At 28.6% G+C, this 25,266-nt stretch overlaps 1 protein-coding gene and 1 non-coding gene across 2 annotated transcripts; one reads left to right on the top strand and one right to left on the bottom strand.

The window, feature by feature from the left end:
• Positions 1-295: 295 nt before the first annotated feature.
• LOC112601971 lies at positions 296-455 on the top strand. The gene has a single exon (XR_003115077.1). It is a non-coding gene; the product is annotated as a U1 spliceosomal RNA (small nuclear RNA).
• Positions 456-12,280: 11,825 nt separating this feature from the next.
• Positions 12,281-23,799, bottom strand: LOC112597123 (lateral signaling target protein 2 homolog). Its single transcript, XM_025343054.1, has 4 exons — positions 23,594-23,799; positions 21,475-21,636; positions 13,449-14,249; positions 12,281-13,417 (listed from the first exon to the last, which is right to left on the bottom strand). The coding sequence occupies exons 1-4, from the start codon at positions 23,796-23,798 to the stop codon at positions 13,017-13,019; spliced, it is 1,569 nt and encodes a 522-aa protein (XP_025198839.1). The 5' UTR covers position 23,799; the 3' UTR covers positions 12,281-13,016.
• Between the last annotated feature and the right edge of the window lie 1,467 nt (positions 23,800-25,266).

Genomic DNA, 25,266 nt, shown 5'->3' with positions numbered 1-25,266 from the left:
TTAAAATATTTAAGTCAAAGATAAAAGTTAAAAACTATATTAAACAGATTCAAATTTTTATTTTTTAAATGTATACTCGTCTGTTTAATTTTTTATATACCTATTAGCAAAATAATATAAATATATCAAAATTAAATTAAGAAATGACAATTTATTTTCCTTGATCGTGTGAACTTCATGTTATTTTTTTATAATTAAATGTTTTAATTTGTATTTACTACTTCAGATTAAAGAAAAAAAGTTTCCTTAAAATTAAATGACTTTAATACTATTTATACTAAAATAATATTGGATTATATTTACCTGGGGTGGAAGTCAAACATGATCAAATGGATGATCTCTCTATAGTGAAGCCTGTTCATTACACATTGAATTGATTGACCTTTGCGTGTATCGCTAATGTGGATACCGAGGTGCGTAATTTTTATCAGCTGTTACGCGCTGTTGTTTGCAGATGATTTAAAAATATGAACTCGTATATTCTCAATAGATTATAGTTTAATTCTACAAGATGAATTAAATATTTTCTCTGGTTGATATCAAAATTGGAGTGTATGCTTAAATATATTGATAAATGTTACTCGATGTATTTTTAAAAATCCCGTGAACATATAATGCATACTTATTTCATAAGTTGGACGTTCAACTTAAACGAGTTTCATCATTTACAGACCTAGACATAATTTTAACCGATAATTTAAATTTCCATGATCAAATTGAGTGTGTTGTTTAAAATAGTATTGAAGTATTGGACTTAATTAAGCACCACTCTTCTAAAATTGTTTTTCTTATAATATTCGCAGGAGATATCAAATGCTCGTGTGACAACGTTTATATAATAATATAATACTGGGTATGATGTCTAACAATTATATTATCATATTTGAGATATTTATTGTAAACGTTATGTATACAGTATAAGATTCATATTGTATTTAATGTTGTATTTCTTAAATAATGTTTATCTAGTTTATATATTACATTGAATAAATTATTATTATTATTATCAAAGCACTCCTTGTCTCTTTGTACCTCTCTAAAAAACCGAAAAAAATTTAATGTTTGAGGGGAATCGAAAATATTAACAATAAAGATAAGATCATTTCGCTACGCGTGCGTATTACAATTTTATTAAGTTTAGTTCTTCGATTTTTGTCGGCCACGAGGCAGTAAACGTGTTGCTGACAATCGCCGCGTATTGTGAGTAATATGTAATATAAAAAAGTAATAAAACCCAATAACTAACTGTTGACATTCCGTGTTAAATTATTTATAATATCCATAAAAAAACCAAAAATAACCAAAGAGATATCACGGAGGTATAAACATTATTAGTAACCATTAACGTTTCGTTTAGAAGTATAGGTTTCAGTTAGGTAGGTATTTAAAAATATTTTAATTCAATTATAATAATATTCCCAACATTTTAAATAGTTCAGCTCAGCGTTCCAATCTGTGATCAATGCATTTGTAGTTTATATTTTATTTTAAGTACATTGTTAATATTTGTATAAATAATTTTCATTCCGTCTATTAATTTATTCTTAAAATTACGTAAATTAGGTAGATTAAAATATATTTTACACTTTTTTCTTTATTTTTATTTTCTATATTTCTATATTCTATATTATAATATTCTATCTTATAAACTACTTCTCTTCTAATATTTCTGACTGATAGATTTTAAATATTAAAAAACTTCAGAACTAACTAAATTAATCCTTTTTCTGCACAATTATTATTAATAAATTTTATTGAAATATAATAAAATATTAGAAAGTGTAGCGCTATCTACAGGCTGAATAGTATAAAAGTAAACTTCAAGTATCAATGTAAAGTCAATAGATGGCACTATAGTTATAAAAAACCTTAAAATATTAATATTTTATTATTACTCGATGTATAAAAAAATATACAAGATTATAATATTTTATTTGATTTACAAGAAATTAAAATATGTCATTTTGTAACGTATAATATTGTTACCATGTAACTACTATAAGTACTAATTATTGTACATTGAATTATTTCTATACATACATATATTTTTTTTTTTTATGTAGGTATATCTAATGAACGATAAATGCGATTATCTGTTGAAATCATAAAAATTAGAATTTTAAATTAATACATTATTATGAAGATTATTATGGCATAGTGTTTTTGGTATGAGTATAACCATTTTTCTCTTTAAAATAAAAATATTTTTCCAAAATAAAATTAACAATTCAAAGTCTTTTATTAAGTGTATAATATAAACATTTTCTATCACTTTCTATGTAGACATCGATGACATTTTTCCTGTTTGATTAATTGTAAATAATAGCAATTTAAATCCTCACATACAAGAAATTCAAAATGAAAATGTTGAGACACCAAAGCTATTATTATATTAATATCTTTCTTCGGCCGCAAATATCATCACCAGTGAATTCTCGGGTAACGCATGCATTTTTTTACTAAATAATAATCTTACATCGTATTTGTCCTTTTACTAAGTCATCTACTACACCGACACGCACCTATTAGGTATGCAAGGCTGGACAAGTTAATGGTGTTTTTTAACTGAGTTAAGTTAAATTGATGGAAAATGTTTTGAAATATTTAAGTTTTTAGTAATGTATCTAACTTTTTGAATAACTACATTTAATTAAGAGTTATATACAATCTTACTTACAATTACTTACTAACATAGGTCAAGTTTTAGTAGATAATTAAGTTAAATAAAGAATGAAAAATGCATTGACGTCGCAGAGTTTTTAAATTTTTTAAATATTTCGTTTCCATTTTTAATTAAAGTTCAAATGTTTAGGTTTTATGTTATTTCTCGATCGGAGAAATTGAAATTACGGCATAATATTCACTGTTTATAAGTAATTATTGATTAAACAAAACTCATACATAACATTTAACTAGACGCTTCACATGAGAAATTAAAACTACTGTACGAATACAATTTAGTATGAGTAGTACAAATTATTAAAATACAAAGAAATTAAATGGTTTATGCGAAAAAGGACGACAAAAAAAAGCGAAAGTATAAGAAGACCATGCTAAATTAATAATATAGAAAAACTTAGAATAGGTATGTAATGTTGTTTTATTATTATTATTTTTTTATTACTATTACAAAAAAGTTATAATTATCTTAAAATTAGTTTATTTTTAAGTTTTATAGTCATATAACTTTGTTGCGTAATTTATATGCACAGTAAATATTATACCCTCGTATCATTGAAAATTTAAGTTTTTTTAATTATTACCTTCAAGTTTTATTCCACGCTATACCATTAATCTATATAACTTTATAATTACACAAAAACTGACAATATTATAGTCATGAAATCACTTTTAATTTATTATTAAAACACCAGTTGAAAAGTTTTTAATCTTAATAAAATTGTCTTTATTAAACTCGTTAAAAACATAGCATTTGTCGTGAGTTTTACGGTAAATATTGAGAAATATTTAATCTATCTGTAGTAGACTGAGACAATACAATCTTATAAAAATAATCTTCCTAAATTCTTATTGCATATATATTTGATATAATTTACATAATATGATCAATACATTAAATTGCAAAAATATACATGTGAATAAATAATAGTAGAACATTAAAATGTAATTTATCGGATAATCAAATAGGATAATGTTAATCGATGATAACCATTAAAATATGCTAACATTATAAATGATTGTTAACGAAAATATGAAATATTATATTATGTTTAATGTAGTGTTTTACGTAGTATAGGAAATGTACCATTAGTATTGTACAATGCATAGCAATGTAGATTTATGACTAAGTATTAATAATAAAAAATTATAATAAATTCTCACAATACCATATATATATATATACTATTTTTAAAGTTATATATTTTAAAACATCTTATTTTTATGTTTTTGAAACGTTTATAAATATTTTTACTACCTAGGTACTTATAAAATATAGTAATATTATAAGTATACATACAATTTATTTTTATTAAAGCATATTATTTTTATCATTACACATAACAAAGGAGAAGGGTGTTTTGAGGTTATATCCTATCTATTAGAAATATTTATTTTTTTTTTTAGGCGGAGCAAATATAATGATCTAACTGCGCATTGCTTACAAACCATCTAGTCGTGATATAACTTTTTAATGAAAATTTAAGATGTTTCTTAAGAATATCCTACCTCTGAGTAGATATAGAGAAAAAAAATTGAACAACTTTTTTACGGCTTACCGATACTACAATAATAGTTTATATTAACTATTGTTAAGTGCTACGGTCGTGTTTTTGGCTATTTTTAGCAAAATTATAAAATTGAAAGTATAATCTGATACAATATAACAATTTTTGTTCCATGACCATTCCTAATATGACTATGTTGAATTAAAACTATTTAATTTGTAAATACTTGCATAATAATAATAATATGCCTAAAAAGGATTTATATAATAAAAAAGTATGAGTTTAGAATTTTAAATTTGCACCTTTCTGTGATGAAAACCTGGAGCATGGGCTTCAAATCGCTCCCCTCCTCCTAGATCCGATACTGCCTGTGTCTATATCTAATTCTGCTAGGAAAACGTACCTTTTAGAAATAGATTTAGAGCACAGATTAATATATGATATTTCCTCGAATACATATTATACAGTTATAATACAATACAGATTTACTTAAAATTTATATCATATCCCAACTCGCTGAGATATATGTATAGGTAACATATCTTTCTATTGAATATTCATTGGCATTGCCCATTGATAGATATGCTACGTAATAATAATTAATAATATATCTTAGATGAATCGTTCCATTTAATCAATTCTTTTAAGCATATATCATAATATGTACAATGATTAAATTAATATAATTAGTTAAGACGAATATCAAATATTAAACTGGTAAATTTTTTAATTTCTTCAGACGTTAATTGTAAATAAAGTAGTAGGCTATAGTGTATTTGAGAATGTATTGAGAAAAAACATATTTTAATTTAATTCTAGAGATATACTTCATTACTAATTAAAATTGTTATTTTTTATTCTCCGTTGATCATTGATATAAGTCAGTGGACCACATTATTGTGCATTATAAATTGCTAAAAAATAATGAAATATTCCAAGATAATCCATTTAATGTATTTGATAATTATAAATAATAATAATAATTGTACTACATAATATTGAGTATGTTTGCTACTCGTTAAGAACCGTCAATGTTTATTATTATTATTACTACTATAAATAAGTCAACATTAAGCTTGGAAAAAATCTGTGTATGGCTTAGCACGTCTACTTATTCGTGGTTAATGCAACGGACAATTCGACGTGGTCTCGCTTGATTTGGAGTTTTTAACATTACAAAAACCGTTCATTATTAAGTGTGAAAATTGAATAATCATTGCCATCCATCAACATCAGATGAGGATCAATATTGCGATTATGGTACGATAACGAGTAACTCGATAAAAATGGGCATTGGCAGGATAATAATAGATAATGGTTCCTTTATCCGAATATAATTATTTTCTTCATCGACGACGGTGTAACGGATGTTCTTATTTGGTTATGTCGGTTTTGATTATAACATTTTGAAGTCCCGCAATAAATACGGCGTTTGTCCATATATTGTGTTTGATAATTTGTCATTGTATTGTTTTTCTTTACCTGGAACACGTTTTGGATAATACGAAAGTAATTTATTAATCATTAAACATAGGTTTAGTATCACATATGTCATAAACAATTAATATCTATACTTACGCACTATGATGTCCTGTCGAAACACTATGTCTGCGGTTTAAATAATGTTAAAGATTTTCAAAATCCCGTTGTTTGGCACACTGACTTATTTTTGTTATTATTTTATATTTCACAAAAAAAAAAAAAAAAATTAATTTTATTATAATAACAAACTAAACTATTTTCACGTTTACGAAATTGTATTACAATGAGTTGAATGTTATTATCGCAGTTTTATTGACTCATTCATTCATCGGAGAAAAATATAAAAATCAAATCATATTAAAGGCTGTAAAAATATGGTATTTTAATTGTCATTTTATAAGAATCACCGTGCACAAGATAATTTAATCAGCCTATAACTTAACAAGTCATAGTTCATTATAAACGTAAGTAATAACATGAATAACATTTCATAATAATTATGAAATTTTAGGCTAATATGGAAAATTAAATACGTAATATCCAAATAAATTAAATGTTGATGTTTTATTTTCATGGTTGTCATTTTTTTAAAGTAATATCATAATATAATATATAATTTATTTTATTTTTATTACATTTGGAAGTATAATAATGAACAGTTATTTAAATATATAATAGTGTTTATTAAGTGGAACAATCACCGTATAAATTTAACTGATTATTCAACTCTTATGAAACTATATAATTGGGATAAATATGTGCTGGTCATATAGATCTTGTATCTATTTGCTATCATTATTATTCATGTCCAGCACATACAACAAGTATATAATAAAGTATAGGTATACAATATTTTAGAATAGAACTTAAACAAATAGACAAATTAAATAAATATAATAATATTATTAAAATATATACTTATAATTACTTAGTGTTCATATTAATTGTCCTAGACAATATTTGTCCATTAAGGAGCACTTTGGCTCGGTGGAAAAAAAAAGACACACGATCGAGTACTACAACGGAAAACGTAATATTTTTATTCATCTAGTCTTAAAATCGCAGCTGATAACACACTACAAGGATCGTGATGTGTATACATGATCGATAACACCTAAATCAATATAATATCACGCTTTCGAGATTTTATTATTTTCTATTTATTTTCGACAAAAATACATTACAACCAATCGTTGCGCCGTTGTATCCATTAGCATAGTACGCGCGTGATCAAAACTCTGAAGTTTCTTAACGATTTACGATTATTAGAATATTACTACAACGCTAGTGTTTCGCGTACATCCACCAATAGCCGACACAGGCATAACGCGTAATAATGTGAGTATAATTTACTTGTACCGTATAAAATAGCTGTTAATGTCTTCGATAACGATATAGTCTCGCGTATTAGTACGGCGGAGGAAAATGTTTGAAACGCACGCCATTATTATATTATATTGTATTATAATATCAATAGTATTAAATACATACAGATTACTGGCGTTTGGCACGCACTGTTCCGCCGCCGCTTAAACCGATTAACTCACCTGCGTCTTGCATATACTATAATTGTTCGGTAAAATGTAGGTGCATTACCGCGAACCTACGATTCGTTAATGATAGGTATATATAATATAGAAACTATATACGATGCAATGTCTTGTCATTATTATTATTATTATTATTACTATTATAATTACTGTTAAATAAAAATGCATCGTGCCGGTCTACAACACGAACGAATCGACGTTCTACAAAAACTCCCGCTAATTTTAAACGCGCAGTTCGATCATAATTTATAATAGGTACTATAATATTCCTTGTTCATTCCACAATAATTATTATACTTCTAAATTTCGGCGAGAAGGTATAGATGTATAATGGTTGATTCATTGGCTAGATGTAGAAATTTGATTGTATGAAACTTCGTTTAAGGTTGATTTATTTTATTTTAATAATATGTTAATATGTAATAACGTGAAAATAAAAGGACGGAAAATTGAGGAAAATTATACTATAAATTATAAAATTACTGAAGGTCACAACAATGGCTTAAGGATAAATAGATCTAATATAGGCGAACCTAAATCTGAAAAATGTTTCCCTGCACTTATGAGTGCTAGAAAAATGTAATCACTTATCATACACCAATATTAAATTATGTTATTAGTTTATTACCTTCCTCCTGATCTTCGGAGAGCTCTTGAGGTTGTGTAGTCAAGAATTCGATAAAATACACCGTAATGTAAATTTAACACATGTAATATAATAATAACATATAATATATTATGAGCATTTGCCTTACCTGATTCAGAACAGTGCATATGTTATGCTTGTTAAAAAAAGTAAGGTAGCACAAATACAAAAAAAAACTCTCTGAACACGTGAATCTAAATAAAAAAACAACACTTTTTTAGCTCTTTGAAAAGTTAAGTATAGTTGTCACTCGCAAAATCCGGTGTTGTGAGGTGTTACTCAAATTATTGATGGACATGCATTGGCTAAAGAGACGACATGGTCAATCCAACCAGAGTGATTGGTGGCTTCATCATTGGCCTCTCCATTCCCATGAAATTAGTCTTATCCTTGGTGGTAGATACCCTTATTCGGCCTTCCCCAGTTTATTGCCGCACACAAGAGAGTCACAGGTCCTGTGCCACATTGTCACCAACACGTGACAATTTCTATGTGACCTTAAAAATACGAGTAGTCCCTTTCATCAGCGATGAAAGAGTTATATTGGAATAAACCGTTAACTGTGTGTGACAGCTTGACCGTTATTTATTTATTATATTTAAGCTATACAATGATATATTACCATATCATAACAAATATAAACAGGAGTGGCACATTTAAAAAAAACATATTTATATGTTATACAAATTAACAAATAATAACAATGTGATATATATTAAATATCTAAATAAGGATTTCATATTTTCAATATTCATCAAAGTTTAGTTTTCTACTTTTTTTTTTTAATATTTCACTATAGGTACATATAGAGGTGTAATATGAGTATTGGGAACGAATATAACACTATAGTACTTTTAAATTAAATGCCAAATAATATTATGTATACCTACCTGCGTTTTTAAAATGAACTGTCTTATAATGTCAATCTGATATCGCACAGGCTAATATTTTATTTTTGACTTTATAGAACATATTCATCACTGATATTTTCCACTCGGCTAATATCATTTTTGCTTTTTTTGTTGAAGATATTAATTGAATCTCAACTAACATAAATCTAATTTGAGCCTCCAATTCCGGTACTAGTGCACCGATTATACTTAATATTGACGTTATTCTTCCACGCAAACAAAAAATAGTTAGATATTTGTTTTGAAAAAAATATGGGCCAATCATTTAAAAACAAAAACGAAATCGCTCAACATAAAACTTTATAAAAACTGCAACACTTTTTCAAATCGAATATTTCACTTAATACCAAACTATTTCTTTAAAAATAAATAATCCATTCAACGATGACTAATATCAATTAAAATATTAGTCATCTCACTTTACTTACATATCGTGAAATTCCAAAATATTCTCCAATATTACAAAAAAAAAAAAATTACAATAATACATAATATTTATCTTAATCTACTTATATCTAATCTTACTTTACTATTCTCTTCAACAATCCATAAACAATCCATAATATAATTGGTTTTAACATAAATAGTTCAGACACATTCTTAATAAATACTGAAACCTATCATTACTATGATTGAAAAATAAATTCTAGAAGTATCTGAAGTAATGCCAATGCCTAATGGACACTCAAATCGTCCAGTATTTTGTAATGCAAGTAAGTATTCACTTTTTACAAATTGTAATTATTAAATTTATATACATTATATTTATATACATAAAAAAGAAACACATTTAAATATTATAAAAAAGACATGGTTTAAATGGTGATTTATATCAATATATCTAATATTTAATGGACACCGTCGAGATATACCCACAGGACAAGATAATTTTATTTTTATTAGTTTGGGCACAAGGGACATTTACTGGTATCTAGCATACAAGTCGGGTCTTGTATTATTTTATGTATTACACCAGTTATATCTTATATTTCAAATGTTTTTCGGAAATAACCTATAAATTTCAGGTCTGTTGTGTCACGTCATTCGAACGTGCGTCAAACAGACGCATTAAATTTGACGCGTGTAAATTTGTTGATTTTTTTTTTTAGATGATATTATTATTAATAATTTAAAAGTATAACATTGGAAAATTTCATTTTAATAACTCTTGTATTTATAACTGTTTGTATCGTTATAGACATTTTCCACGAAAATCATATTGTTATTAATTATATTTGACACGTGTACAAATTATCGAGTCAAAATGACGTATAAGCTTTAAAAAATAAGAACTCGACTAGTGTAGTACCTAATAAAATTAAGATCCTACTAGTATGTAAATTTCATTATGAAGTCTTTCTGCATATACTACAACTAAATAATAAAATATCCAATTAAGTTGTTTTCTCCAGAAAATCGTATTTGTTTTCAATTATTGAATTTTTAGAAAGGCTTAATGTATAGACTACCTTTATTCACCGATGAATGTGGGTTAATTTATATAACTTAAGACAATCTTTGTTTAAGAGCACACAAACGTTTTTGAAAATATTTCTCTTACATAAAACATTTAAATCAAAACAATATGTTTGGAAAATAAATATGTTTTACTATTGCTCATCAATAATATTTTTTAAGTATTTTATTTGTTTAAATTAAATATATTTTTTTAATTTAATATTCCAAGGTAGAATATTACATGGAGTATTTATTTATATTTTATTTTGGAGGAGTAGCATCATTAATATTTAATATTTTCTTTATTGCGGAAATAAGATTCAATTACAAGTTTTTTTTGTTCATACTTAATATACATCTATAATAGTTAACACAATAATTATATAAAAAGAATAAAACAATATATAAGTATTTATAAATATCATACAAAAGTATTAAAAATGTATATAAATGGAGCAGTGAGACACCGTTTTTCAACTACCCCTATAATACGACTTATCTCCACTCATCAAATACGTATAATTAATTTTTAAAAAATGTATAAACTATTCTCGCTCAAAATTCAATTATTATATTTCGAAGCGCTTCGAAATATATTTTGCTTTATAATAAAGAATTAAATAATAGTGAACATTTTTTTTTTTATGTTTACATAATAAATTTTTCTAAAATCTACTGGGAAACTCAAAGTTCTTAAGTAGTTACAACATATATTACAGTATTATACATTTATAATTTGTATGTTAATCCCGTCTGATACGAGTACATGTAGTCACACATTTTTATCGTTAAGCGTTTACTAATAAAACTATCTTCAAGTTTACACTGATCGCGGTGTATACTTACACATAGATAATGTTGTCTGTACTCGGATATTTTCGTTGTTTTAGTAATACCATTATCTATATCATTACTCGATTGCGCAGTATAAATGAAATAAATCTTAAAACTTTGAGTTTTCAATGTTTCGACCGTTAAGCTTTACACTACTCTTTCGTCGTCTTTCCAAACTTACATCGTAAACTTTTAGTAGGTACTTATATTTAGTTTTCACATTGCCATTGAGTTTCGAGTTTTTAGTTTTTTCTTCTAGCTTTGTTTTAAATTATATAATTCGTATATTTTTTTCTTTGGTTCTTACAAATTCTAACTTCTGTCAAATACTCTACTAGCCAACAATAAAGTGCACGGCAACCACAAAAACCCTTGACAGAACAATTTAATAATACCCATTTATACAAAAAATATTTTATTAATTTTTAATATTTTACAAGTATATAGTTTGAATGAAAAAATTTAAGTTGATACATTATAATATACATTATATTTGTATAACAATCATTAACTGTTTATCCTAAAATATTATTACCATTTTTGTGTTAAAATTATTTGGTTCTGGGTTAATCGCTTGTTAATCAATATTCTGTATTAAATCATTATTTGTTTGTATTGTAAAAGTAAAAAATGTATTACTTAAATTGAATTTAGTATATTAATGCTTAACAGACCTATATCCAATGGTTTGGAAAATAATAATATTTTATTTTTAATTTTATAAAATTTGGCAATATTTATGTTTATATTTTTTATTTAAAAGTTTAAACGTCGACTATCATAAATATATTTTGCGTAAAATTAAACGTAACAATTATTATTATTAAATCAAATAACATTAGGATAATTAAGTATATAATAGAATGGAAAATCGTTTGGGCGTAAATCACAAAGTCTAGACTAAATATTGTTTTTATTTGACATACATTTTTATTATTGTTGGCTATCAAACAAAAACTGGTTAATGTTTTAAAATATAATAATAAAATTAAAACCATTAAATATCTGATATCAAATAACGTGAAACACTAAACACTAATACAATATAATACAATCTTAATGAAATTCAAAAAAGCAAAAACAAAAACAATGTTTAATTTACAAAATAATAATAATAATAATAATAATAATAATCGCATAAATAAATTTTAATCTTACAATAAAATTGGCACCAGGTGTTAAAAATAAACAAAATATCTTAGTCTAAAAATATAATGATATAATAATATTCAATAATATATCATTCATATATTATTATAATATATGAATAATAATAGCCGTATAAGAATAGAAACACGACGAAAACGAACTTTTAGACTTAGACACGGTACAATAATGCGGTGATAGAACTCTACTATTATAACAGGTACATATTATAATAAATTCTTCCGTCTTTGGTCGATTTCCTAACGAAAATTACAATAAAATAATGTTGTACGTGGCTGTGTAGATGCGTATCGTACCTTCTTACTGCGAATTGATTTGGCGCACGTGTACCTCTCAATATTTTAATATAAAAAAAAAAAAGTAAAACAGTACCTACTAACCAAATGTTTTAAATAGTTTTATACACAAAAACAGATTTATGTTTGAATAAATTATTATCGAAATATCTAAATATATACGAATACGTGACTCAGAATTATTGTATGCATGTACACAATATATACACGCAGATAATGTAATACCTAATGTCGTCGCGTTTTGTATACCCATGTGATATAACAAAACACGCGTTTTAATAATAATATTGTATCGATAGGTCAACACGATAAAAAATGAAAAGTCAAATCAAAAAAAAGGAATAGAAAAAAAAAACGATTTTTTAACCGTTAAAAATACAACGGAAACGGATGCCGGTGAAATGGACCGGGAACCGAGGGACGCCGAGAACGCGTCCCGGACACGTTTGTGACGAGCAAAACACACGCGGACCGGGTAACATGGCTTACAAAAAATCCGTGACGAACACCCGTTTCAGATCGGGCACGCTGCCGCCGTGGTGTCCGCGGCCACCGCCGCCGCCCAGCCGTCTACCCGCTATGCCGCCGAAGCCGCCGCGATGTCTGCCTCCCGCGCCGTGATGGTGGTGTGGGTGGTGAAGCGGAGGCTGCTGTTGCTGCTGCTGCTGCTGCTGCTTATGATGATGATGTTGCTGCAGCATTTGACGGTATGCGGATAACTCGCGGCGGCCGCGGTCCGCAGCCGCTTGTGCCGACCAGCGAGTCGACGGACAGGACGTGAGACGGGCCTTGGGCCTGCGAGGCGTCGGCGGGGTGGGCGGCAGGGCCGGTGCCGCGGAGCGCATTTTCAGCCTGTGATGCTGCTGGTGATACTGCGGCGGCTGTGCTGGGGTTGCGCGCAGCGCTGGTGCTGCGGCTGTGCTGGTGGTGCTTGGCGCGTCTGGTCGGCGCCCGCTGGTAAGGCACCCGGCCGCCGACGGGCGACCGCTCGGCCGCCGGTGCCGGCGCGACGTCTTCGCTGCCGCAATAGCCGGCCGATCGGTCGGCGGACGCGGCGAAATACTCGAAATCGTCGTTGGCCGCCGTCGTGGCCGAGCACACGCTCCTGGCGGACAGCGTGGCGTACCCGCCCTCTTCATCGCAATCGTCGCAGTCGTCCCTCCTGTCGCACCCGTCGTCCGAGGAATCGTCCTGGTCGTCGGCCGTCGTGTCCGCGGCCGCTGCCTTCTCCTCGTGCCTGTCCAGCCGACGTCCGCCGTCGTCGTCCGCGTTCCGGCCACCGTCGCTTCCGCAACAACTCGTCTCGTCGTCGTCGTCGTCGTCGTCTTGAGCGTACAACTTTTCGCGGAGCTGTTGCAAGTTTTGTGGCAAACGGCTGTCCGTCGCTTGAACGCCCCCGACGACGGTGGCGGAAACGCCCGTCACGATCGACTGGTCGTCCAGGCTGTCGGCGGGCGTCGAGTCGTCGGCCACCGCTTTGCAGTCGGCCACCGCCGACGTCGACATGGCCGCCGACGCGGTCACCATGTTGGCGAACCGCAGTGACCGATGTTGGAGTTGTTGCTGTTGCTGTTGCTGCTGCTGTTGGTGGTGGTGGTGGTGGTGGTGATGATTGTGTTCGTCTTCGCAACAGTGACCGACCGCCGTGGGATCGGTTGCCGTGTGTATAAAATGTGGTGGTGGCGGAGAAGTCAGTAGGCCACTCATCGTTCTAACGCCTGAAAAAACACCAGACAATAATATTAATATTATACATACGTAAGTACAACTGCAAGTATGGGTATCAAAAATATGATTTTATGAATAAAATAAAAAATTGTCTTTTTCAAGTTGTAGGTATACAAGAAAAATAAATCTATTACCTATTTAAAAATATCCAAAAATTACTAATCATGAACATTTTTTTATCGATATTCACCCCCATGGCCCTATTTTTCAAACATTTATACGCAAACCTTATGGCGTAGACTACTGTTCTGAACACTAATGTGATCAAACTGATTTCTTTTTGTTTGTTTTTTTTATAAAATTTTCTTAAAATTTATTTATGTAACTGTATTACTTTTTTTTATGTTTGACCTTAAGCAATTATGATTTAAATAAATTAAATAGCTGTGTTAGACTTATGTATATGAATATTACAGTAGGAAAATAATATCCCTGCTGTGTTATAAAAAAGAAAACTCAACACTAATAATTAGCAATAATATTAATATCACTGCGCAATGTTTACAATATTGTTATTGTGTGTCGTACATACTTAACAATAATTTGAAAAAGTTTAATTTCGTGATATTGTTATTATCGACTATACGATTACGACGAGAAAAGAGGAACAAATATCGAACCTCCAACCGGTACTCGACCATGCACGAAAAATTGTATAAGTTTAATACAATTATAAACTATATCATATTATACATTATACTACCATGGATTGAGTATTTAATCTATAGTACTACGAAGTATATCACAAAAATATGGCTTATGTATGTTCTGAACAAGTAATAATAATTTTTTTTTTAGGGTTTTTAGCCAAATCATGTAATACATTATACACGTAATTTATGTACGTAAATAAAAAAAGTTAATATACTATAGAAATATAGAATATATATATCAAGGTTTGAATTTGAAAAAAAATCATTTTATGTTATTTACAACTAAAACGTTATTCAAATTTTGCGTGACCGGTATTATAAATATTTATAACTATTAAATAATTGAAAATTAATTATTTATGTTTATCGTTTTCCTTTATAATTACGTTTACGAATTTCAATCGTTTTTTTGTCAAATATAACGTTTTTGTAACTTTTCAAGCCATGCTATATACTTTATACATAGAATATAATTTAAAATAGAAATGTTTACAGGTCGTTCTGTTTACATTGGCGTAATCCAGCAATGTATCTATTACTTATTATATTTGAAAAATAGTTCTCAGGGTAGTCTACAAGTAGAACAGTCAAAATTTAACCTAAAATCAGTTTTAATGCTTATCAAAAATTCTCGACCTTTCTCACGTGCGATTTCTCTAATATGACCTATTTTAAGGAATAAGGTGCAAGTACTAAATTCTTGAATTTCCAATCGACTTGCATGAATTCCTAGTAAGAAAACTATTTACTGAGGAAAAAGTTAAAATGACGTTCTCATCATTGTAAGGTCAATTATAAACATTTACTCGAAAATCAGAATATACAATTATAAATTCAAACTATACATATTTTTAATTTTTTTTAAACATCATATAAACATCACAATATATTGTTATGTGCACTATCTCAATTTATACTGTACACATTGTATCTCATGTTCAATAATATAATACTTCATTTTTTACAAAGTGTGTCATAAGATATTATACCTGATGCTTTTATTACTGGCACATGATTTTTAGCCATGTGACCCGTATTGTATAATATAATTATAAAATTTGTACATATTAGGTAATAAATAATAACTAATAGGTTAGCTCTAATAATCAGCAATAAAACAAATATCCAAATACTTATCTATATATTATATACAGTGTATATATAAATATATATAAAAAATATTATTATTATTATTATTATTGGGTTACGGTAAACGGTCAAACGTCAACGCCGCTGTGATAATAATAATAATATACTGTTATATAGATGATGAAAAAATACAGTACTTTAATATATATATATATATATAATTATGTTTACTGGACGTCGTGTTTCACGCTCGGCGCCGGCTTGAAATAGCATTGGACACGAGCAAAATTTAATAAATTTTCCAACGGCCCTCGATGTGCCCAAATCACGTTGCTATTAATTCGTTCTTTGGATATTTTTTTCATATATATTTTATATTATATTGTGCAATCATGAGAAGCTTATTGTTTGTATATTACTATAATATTATAACTATACATACATACATACATACATACATATATTATATATATATTGAATAAGTATACATTCGGCACGAAGGACGTGATAATTACGCGCTCTTTGTGCGTGCACTATATATTTTATTGGTACCTATCAAAAATATATAATAATATTATATTTAAAAAATAGATCCGTTATTAGTTTATTACATACTATAATATATTTTATAGTTTAATGTATTTTATGTAGGCATAGACGAAAACGAGACGGTTTTTTTTAATCTTCAAAAAAAACTGAAATTCGTTTACAGTGTTCGTAGTTGAACGTTCTTCGATCGCGAGTACATTTGTTAATTGTTTACGGATCATATTTAACTATCGTCGATAAGACTAAGAGTCAGTGAAAATAATCGAAATTTACCCGATGAATCTCTCGCGACCACTAAAATGATAATCTAACAGTATTCGCGTCATTAATTGTGTATTATAGTAACGTATTACATAGATAGTGCAGCTCTCGACTAATATTATACTCATTGAGTTATTCTAGAAAACAAGATATACATAACCAGATTATATTATAATCGACTACACTTAAAAACAAATTTCACGCCGATTTACCCGAACATTATATTATAACATTTATAACTGATTTACTTATACACACAAATGACTTATAACTACTTACACGCGGTGCTGCGTTAGCAAGAAATTAAACACCTACAACAAATAACAATGTTACAAACTCGTGTCGCCGTTTTTATATTAGGTACTTAAAAATGTAAGCTGTCTTGATGAGAAAAAAAACATAATGCAAAATATTCTATACTTTTATGTGTTTACGCGTCGTTATAGCCGTTATGGGTCTTCAACACAACAACGGGTTTTGTTTCGTAGGAGTTTTTTTTTTTTTTATTCGCAATAATTGAATTTCAAGAAAATGAGCGAAAAATGACCAGACAAAATTTAAAAATAGATAAATAATAATAACGATTGTTGACAATACTAAGGTCGATATTTATATTACTACTATGTATATCATTATTATTATTATTTTATAATAATATCACCGTTGTAGGTACGCCGACGAATGAAAAATTACAATCGCGTAACGATGGTTCAACGACGAGACGATTGGAGAGACGTTTGTAAACAAAAATCAAAGTCCCGAACACGCGTACCGTAATAATCGGAAACACGATGTTTTATTAACCAGCTATACATATTTATGTAAAAAACCTTATACAGGCAGGTTTAAAATATATTATCATAAAAATATACAACACGTGGAATTCGAAACGCGTCGCAGCGCCTAAGACCTGAACGGAATAACGCGCAACGGTATTATTGCATACGCGCGCACACATTTTATTACAATATATAATATTTATATGCACGCCCAATAATATTGCATATTTTTTTTATAACAAGTGCGTCCATAATCTTTACAGTATTTTTATAAGCGAGCTACCCGTGTTGTGCGTGTAGGATTTTCGGTTTTTCACGATCGCTCGACACATTTTTTTTGTTTTGACGACACGATCGTATTACAATATTATTTTGTTGCATATTATACGGCAAGATAAGTTGGTATGTAGCGGGTATATGGTTGGTGCCGTCTATTTATAACACGCGAGACGTTCATGATATCATAATGCATAACATCATCGTGGCCTGCGTTGTTAATATTTGCCTGGACAAGGAAAACGATGATGATGGTGATGATGACAAATGATGATGATTATTATGATGATTATGATGACGATGACGGTTATAATGATAACGCGTGAAAGAAAATATTTACAGTTACCTATTATACGAATATCACATATTATTCGCGTATAATACACGGTCGTATCGAGCACGCGGCCCGAAGACGCAAACAACCGCTCGGACTGTACGAGGTCATTAATATTTAAATAACTACACTAATAATTCAATGAGATTTTTATTTTTTTAGATAATATTGATGTAACGGACATATAAAAATCATGTTTTTATAACAATAAAATATATTACAGCGATTTTAATCGATTTAAATATGTATTTTTATGAAAACGAGTTTTTTTCCGATTGTTTTTTCACGCTGTTTTTAAACATGATTTAATCGAATTTAAAACGAAATAAAAATATTGGTAAACATTGTAAGAATTAGAAAAAAAAATAATGCACATTTATAAAACAATATATTAAATAATATTATATGAATCTAAGAGGAGTATAATTAATTAAATCATCTATACATATTAGCATATAAGATGTATTAAAATGTGTGAATCTGTTTTAATTTGTATTTTAAAACTGAGTAGTAAACTAAATGTTTGTAGTTTTTCATTGTTTCAGGAAAGATAGAACTTATTAATATAAACAATTGAACAGTGTCAATTGGACTACTAAAATCATTTTCAAACTATTTACTTTAAGAAATTTAGTGAATCTTTAAAGTTAAAATTTATTAGTCTGAATTATTAATTTATTATTAAACAATAACAATTAAAAATTAATTAACTATTAATTCAAAATAAAAGTAAAGTGTTTGATACTATTAGTTCAAAAATTGTTTTTTTTTTTAAATTATTTTTTTTAAACGTTTTAGATGAAACCACATGTTTTTATTAATTCAAATGTCTAACGTTATAAGACATTGGATAATTGGTTTTTTATTCATGGTAGCATTTAATGTTTAAATAGCCAAAGAAGTAGACCACAACTTTTGCAAAAATTTACTTGGTATGTGATTTTTTATTGAGTTCATGAAAACCTATAGTTATATTATGACTCGTTAATTATTTTTATTATTACTGTTTAAAGTACGAATAAGTTGATAATATCACGGATTTAATCTTCGTTTCGACACACGTACTCAGCATGTATGTCTAGTTGATAGTTCATGTCTGTTTGAAGTCAGATTTGAAACTGTGGTTTGTACATCGTTACAAGCGAAATATAATAATGATCACGTACTAAACTCGAGACTTAGCCACATCTAACAGGGACCAAAGAGACCGCGGCGGCGTCTGTCGTACAGCGTGCGATGTCGCGTTGTTGCAGCGTTGGGAGAAACCGGTCCTGAATCTTCTCTCGCGGAAAAGGAAATCTAGAGGTTTGCTATTTATACAGGTGCCTAACACATGATATTATTATTGTGTTGCAATAATATAATGCTACTTTTATTATATTATTACAAGCCATCGCAAGTTGGCGAGATGCATTAACAAGAAGGCGTGTGGGACAATAAAGAAGTGGTGGAAATAATTTATTCGTTTTTTCGAGAAATTCAGTCACCATCGCCGAAATGAATGAAAAAAAAAACGCACAATATTCAAATTGAATATTTTATCACATTTTGTAGACGTTATTGTGTCGCTGTCGCATTGTTGCGACAACGTACAATTTATACAATTTGTCAGATTTTTTTTATTTACTTTTTTTTCCTTGTAGAAATTTTATTATACGTATGCACACACGACGGGACATGTATGTATCGTGTTTTTCGGTGTTATATATAAGTACAAATATTATGTATGGACGGCATTGGGCGGTCGTCGTAGGTAATATAGTAATAATAATAACATGACGCGTATATTATTACCAGACGAATTCCGGGATATGTATAAAATATAACGCGTACCTACTTACACGCCAGCTTATCCGTGTGTGAATACGTTATTCGTGAAAGTCACATCTGATGCGCGCAGTTCGAGACGTACCCGACACGCATACAATATTATTAGTATCATCGTGTACTCGTGTATTATGTACATTATTATTATTATTATTATTTTGTTGTTACATGCGGGAAATATGGATACGAGATTTTACGATCGGGTATTCGCAAGTGGACTGGTCTGTCTGGCGGCACTAAACGTCATGGGCACAAAACAAAATACAAAAACATAACAATATCATAATAATATATTGTACATGTCGGACAGATAATACGTATGCCAATCCCGTATAGTGGTGAGGAACGTATATCGATATATAGCACGGCGTGAACGAAAATGGACGATCGTTACGGAGTTGAGCCAAATCGCGCGACTCGTATCGACATAAGTATTATTATTTATTGCGGTGTACACTGTCGAAAAAACTGCAGTGCAGCGTGCATAAATTAAAAACCGTCGCCATGTATAGTTATTGTGTATATTGTGTCGGAACAACCACTCGACCTAGACAGATCTAGAACCCGTAAAGTTAATAACACGAGTATTACATTATGGCACCTACAAAATTATTATAGTACATTAGCACCTGTAGTATATTATATGAATGCGGTGTGGTTCAAATAAATCACCGAATGGGCGAAAAATTAGCTGCACCACTGGGTGAACTATATTAATGCGCTGGGCGTTTAATTATTTTCTATTAAAAAATACAGAGATTGCGGAATGTTTACGATTTACTGCGTTTTTATCTACATGGATCTTAAATTATCACGTACATTTGAACAAATGAAAATATATTTATAGTAATAATGTTGCAATAGTAAGATATTAAAATTTGGATTTGTGCGTTTCAATGGTTTGTTCTTTATAGTGTACAAGTTGAATCAGAAATATATTTTACAAAATATATATATATTTAAAAAAGGATATTTTCGATGAAAAAATTATTTTATAAAATAAAATTTAATTTAATTTTGTATCATTTGTACGAATCAATTGGACTATATTCAGACACTAAAAACATATTTATTTTCCTAAAATAAAATTAATTTTACAACTTAATGTAATGTAAATCGAATGTAATTAATAATTATCACTCCATTTACTTAAATACTCTAAGTACCTACACACAATTATAAGCTAATATATAACTACAAAGTTGATGCTGAAGTAATAATAAGAAAAATATTACATTAACAGAAACTCCAGAAAAATATTTTTCTTCATTTAACTTGGAATATAATTAAAATTTTTCCGATTTAATTGCATATTTTATCGTTTTATTGAGTATATAGTTAGTTCATGTTTAAATACTTTTAAATTAATTTATATTTTCATAAACCATCTGTTGAGAGAGATATTAATAATAAATGTTTGTGTGAAAGGAAGAGAGTATGTACGAACCTCGTCTGTAGTTGTGTAGAACCGGAACTCTGCCGTCCAGGCTGGCGAACAAAGATCCGTTGGTGATGGGAAATCTGACTGCCTCGCTACCACTGGAAGGCGGCGGAGGCCTTCGGGCATCTTGCAATGAACCGTTGTACGGGCGAAACTTGCCGTGTAAGCCTACAAATGCACACCACGCATGTTAAACGAGAATTATTAAAATAAATAATATATAAATAAATATATATATATATATATATATATATATATATATTAATATATTATTATTATATTTTTATTATTTTTACGGTGTGAGATTGATTTAATATAATACTAATAATATTGGTAAAACAGATTTCAAAAAAATATAATATACCTAACTGTATTTTTTGAGTAAAGAATTTCGTTAAAATAGAATATCTGTCTTTTATATGATTTTATATATTATTATGCTTAAATGCGTACTCATATTTGAATGACGTATAAATATTCTACATTGACTTGTCATGTGGTTGATTAATCAGTCTGTACAACACATCGTTTTCGATTTATTTTAGGAATCGGTTCTCTGTATATATAGTTATATAATATTAAAGGCTTAAATGTTTTTAATGTATCACTAGCACACCAGCGTATATAATGATTAATGTCTAATGGTGTTTACATTACTTTCACCCTGACACCCTGTACATGTATATAAAAATCTACATCACCCGTATTCGGTCGATTCGTCGAATATATTATATACGGTAAAGAATGGAGTAATATTTATTTTTCTCTAGAATTTCAAAAGCAACGTATTTACTGCACTGCTGGAGTAAAATATATATATCATTTTCATTTCCGATTTTTCGGGATACGACAGTAAGTTACGCTTGGAACAATTTCAGCAAATATATCATATACCATTTATAATTGTATATATGTATAGTATTATATACTCTCAATGTTATAACTTAAATGTGTTCGTTCAAACGACCTTTATTCTTCAAAGTTATGATAGCAGTATTTTTCTAAAAAAAAATACAAAACCGAATAGCAGTCATGATTTTTTTCACTAAAAAATAAAATATTGATTAAATCGAAAACGAAAAAAGATTTAATTCTTAAACGATAACTAATTAACGTAACATATTATATTGAAAAAAATAATTTAATTTAATAAGAAAATATGTGTAGTATATCTTTCGGTTTTAATAGTTGAAACAGCAGCTATAAAATATGTTGTTTTTGTTTACTATTTATTTTTTTCGGTATAATTTATTCACATCATTGTTATTAAAAAAAGAAGAAAATAATTTCAATTAAATACATCGTTTTTGTTAAATTTGAATTCGATATTTATAGAAATTACTATTTTTATGTTTTTAAATAAATATTTAACTTCCAAGAAAATATGGAATAAAAAAAATACACTATAAACGATTTTACATTAATTGTACGATTATTTATACTAAACAAATATATATGTGCCATGAAAATTGTAAAAACGTAGAAAAAAATTAAATTTAACTCTACATTTAAAGCAGACAACACGTAATAGATTTAAGTGTATAGATAATAATTTAAAATATGCGTATCATTATTATTAATATGTTTTCAATTCTAACACATTAATGTTAAAAAATAAAATGTCATAAAAATGAGAAATATATAAAATATATTACAGTAATTCCATAATATTGAAATATCAACGTGTTTCCATTTTAGAAGTGAGTTAAAATCAAATAAATATTCAAGTAAATGATTTTTTCGATTTGCATTTGCAGCATTCACGTGTGTGCTTACATTTAATATTATTTTATACGCTCAGGTGTAGTATATCCAAGTTAAGTCCATCATTTTATAGAGGTGTTGGTTTTTAAAATGGTATTACTACAAATATTTTTATATTAATTAATTCTATAAAAACTGAAAAGTTAACCGGGAAATAAAGTAGAATCTGACATCACTCACTTCACACCTGTATATAAAACCGAATGAGTGCTATGCATATTATTTATATACTAAATACCTATTGGTTCACATATTGCATACCCATTATACATAGTTAAGTATAATAATATATGGTATTTGATAAGTAATGCGTACATGAAGACAACGCTGACAGGATAAAAAAGTAAATGTATTTATTTACCTTGAGGGGGTTTAGCCCGATCCGAAACACTTCGTCTACGGTACAAGTTTGACAGCCGGGGCACGAACTGGTCGTCGAACAGAAGCAACACCACTGGCCACAGACACGCTTCTGCCAGCGCCGCCAGCATTGGTAAATTTTTTACCACAGGTGCATAATCAGCAGAAAACACAAACTTTGAAGGTATGAAATGTTCGGAAGCCATCAGCATCTAAAAAGCATAGAATTTCTCCGTTAGAACTATCGGTAGCAGTTAATATAATATAAAGTATGAAACCTTAAAAATCTAGAGCTTAGATGTTATGATATATGGTATTAATATAAAAACCGATAGGTTGGTCAATATGATATATAATATTTTAACTTTTAATTATTGCATTTCGATATTACATACGTCCAAATGTGAGTAGTTACCCAATGGTGACACCCCAGTCTGTTACTTACACAGTTATTCAAATTTAATATACATTTTTTGTTTTAAATTCGTTATAGAATATTATAAGCTTTAAATATTTTATTCAATAGTCTAATTGATTTATAAAAAAGTACTCTATACAAAGATTGACATTTTTTTCAAAACTACCTATGTAATATAGCTACCTATACGTACATACAAACATTTGTTATTTTAAAATATTAGCGTCTATTTTGCTATAAATATGGTTCTTAAAAAACTTGTGTATTTTATAAATAATTTTGTCCGTGTTATAATTGATGTCAATTACTATGTCAATTCGAGGCCTTTTCAAGACTTCAGTCCAATTTGATACGCCATGCTGTATCCAAGGGCCAAGGCCCATGTGCAATATATATATAAACTACTTGCACACGCCTAGTTTTTACAATACTAATAAAATTCAACTGATGCATAAATATAACATTTTTGTATTAACTATACAATTAATTAAAATACGTAATGACAACATTGCTAAATAGGGAAACATAATTTTACGAAAATATAGCCTATTGTCGTTAATTACGTATTTCTTTTTATTATTTAATTTGATGGTAACTTTAATATTGTTAAAAAAGTAATGAATATCTCTTAATTAAAATTGAAAAACCGGCGTTAAACAATAACTCATTACTCATTATATCAGTTATAATAATCTTAAAATAATATTTTTAAACTTTACTTCCTGATAAATAAAAATAATTTTTGTTTTATTTTAAGTGAATTAAAAATTATAATTACTTTAATAAAATAAAAAATTGTTAATTTTTATACATTATATAGTACTAAAATATTATAAAAATTTTTAAGCAAAGCCATATGCTTAAAAATTCAATGAAAAAAATCACATATTTTTTATTGTTTTCTACACGACGAAATAGTAAATATGAAAAAATAACAACAACAAAAACATAACTGCAATAATAAATATTTATGCCTGTGTAGTTTTTACAAATATAATATTATACATTGCGGTTGTTATTTTGTTAAATGTGAAATTCAAATAAACCGCATTGATAATAATTATTATGAAATTCCGAACATTCATGTTATGATATAATAACCCACTATATTTTGTAGACGATATAAATGACTAATTTTATTACAATATATTACATGGCCTGATAAACCATTACAAAAAAAATGTTCAACACATCTGCAGGTACACACTATACGCACTATACGCACTATATAGTTATAAAATGATACATAATATATT

Source organism: Melanaphis sacchari, unplaced genomic scaffold (assembly GCF_002803265.2).
Source record: "Melanaphis sacchari strain LSU unplaced genomic scaffold, SCAv2.0 Contig0_pilon_pilon, whole genome shotgun sequence".
Lineage (NCBI taxonomy): Eukaryota > Metazoa > Arthropoda > Insecta > Hemiptera > Aphididae > Melanaphis > Melanaphis sacchari.
Note: the sequence above shows the minus strand (reverse complement) of the source record. Positions and strands in the feature narration are given on the sequence as shown.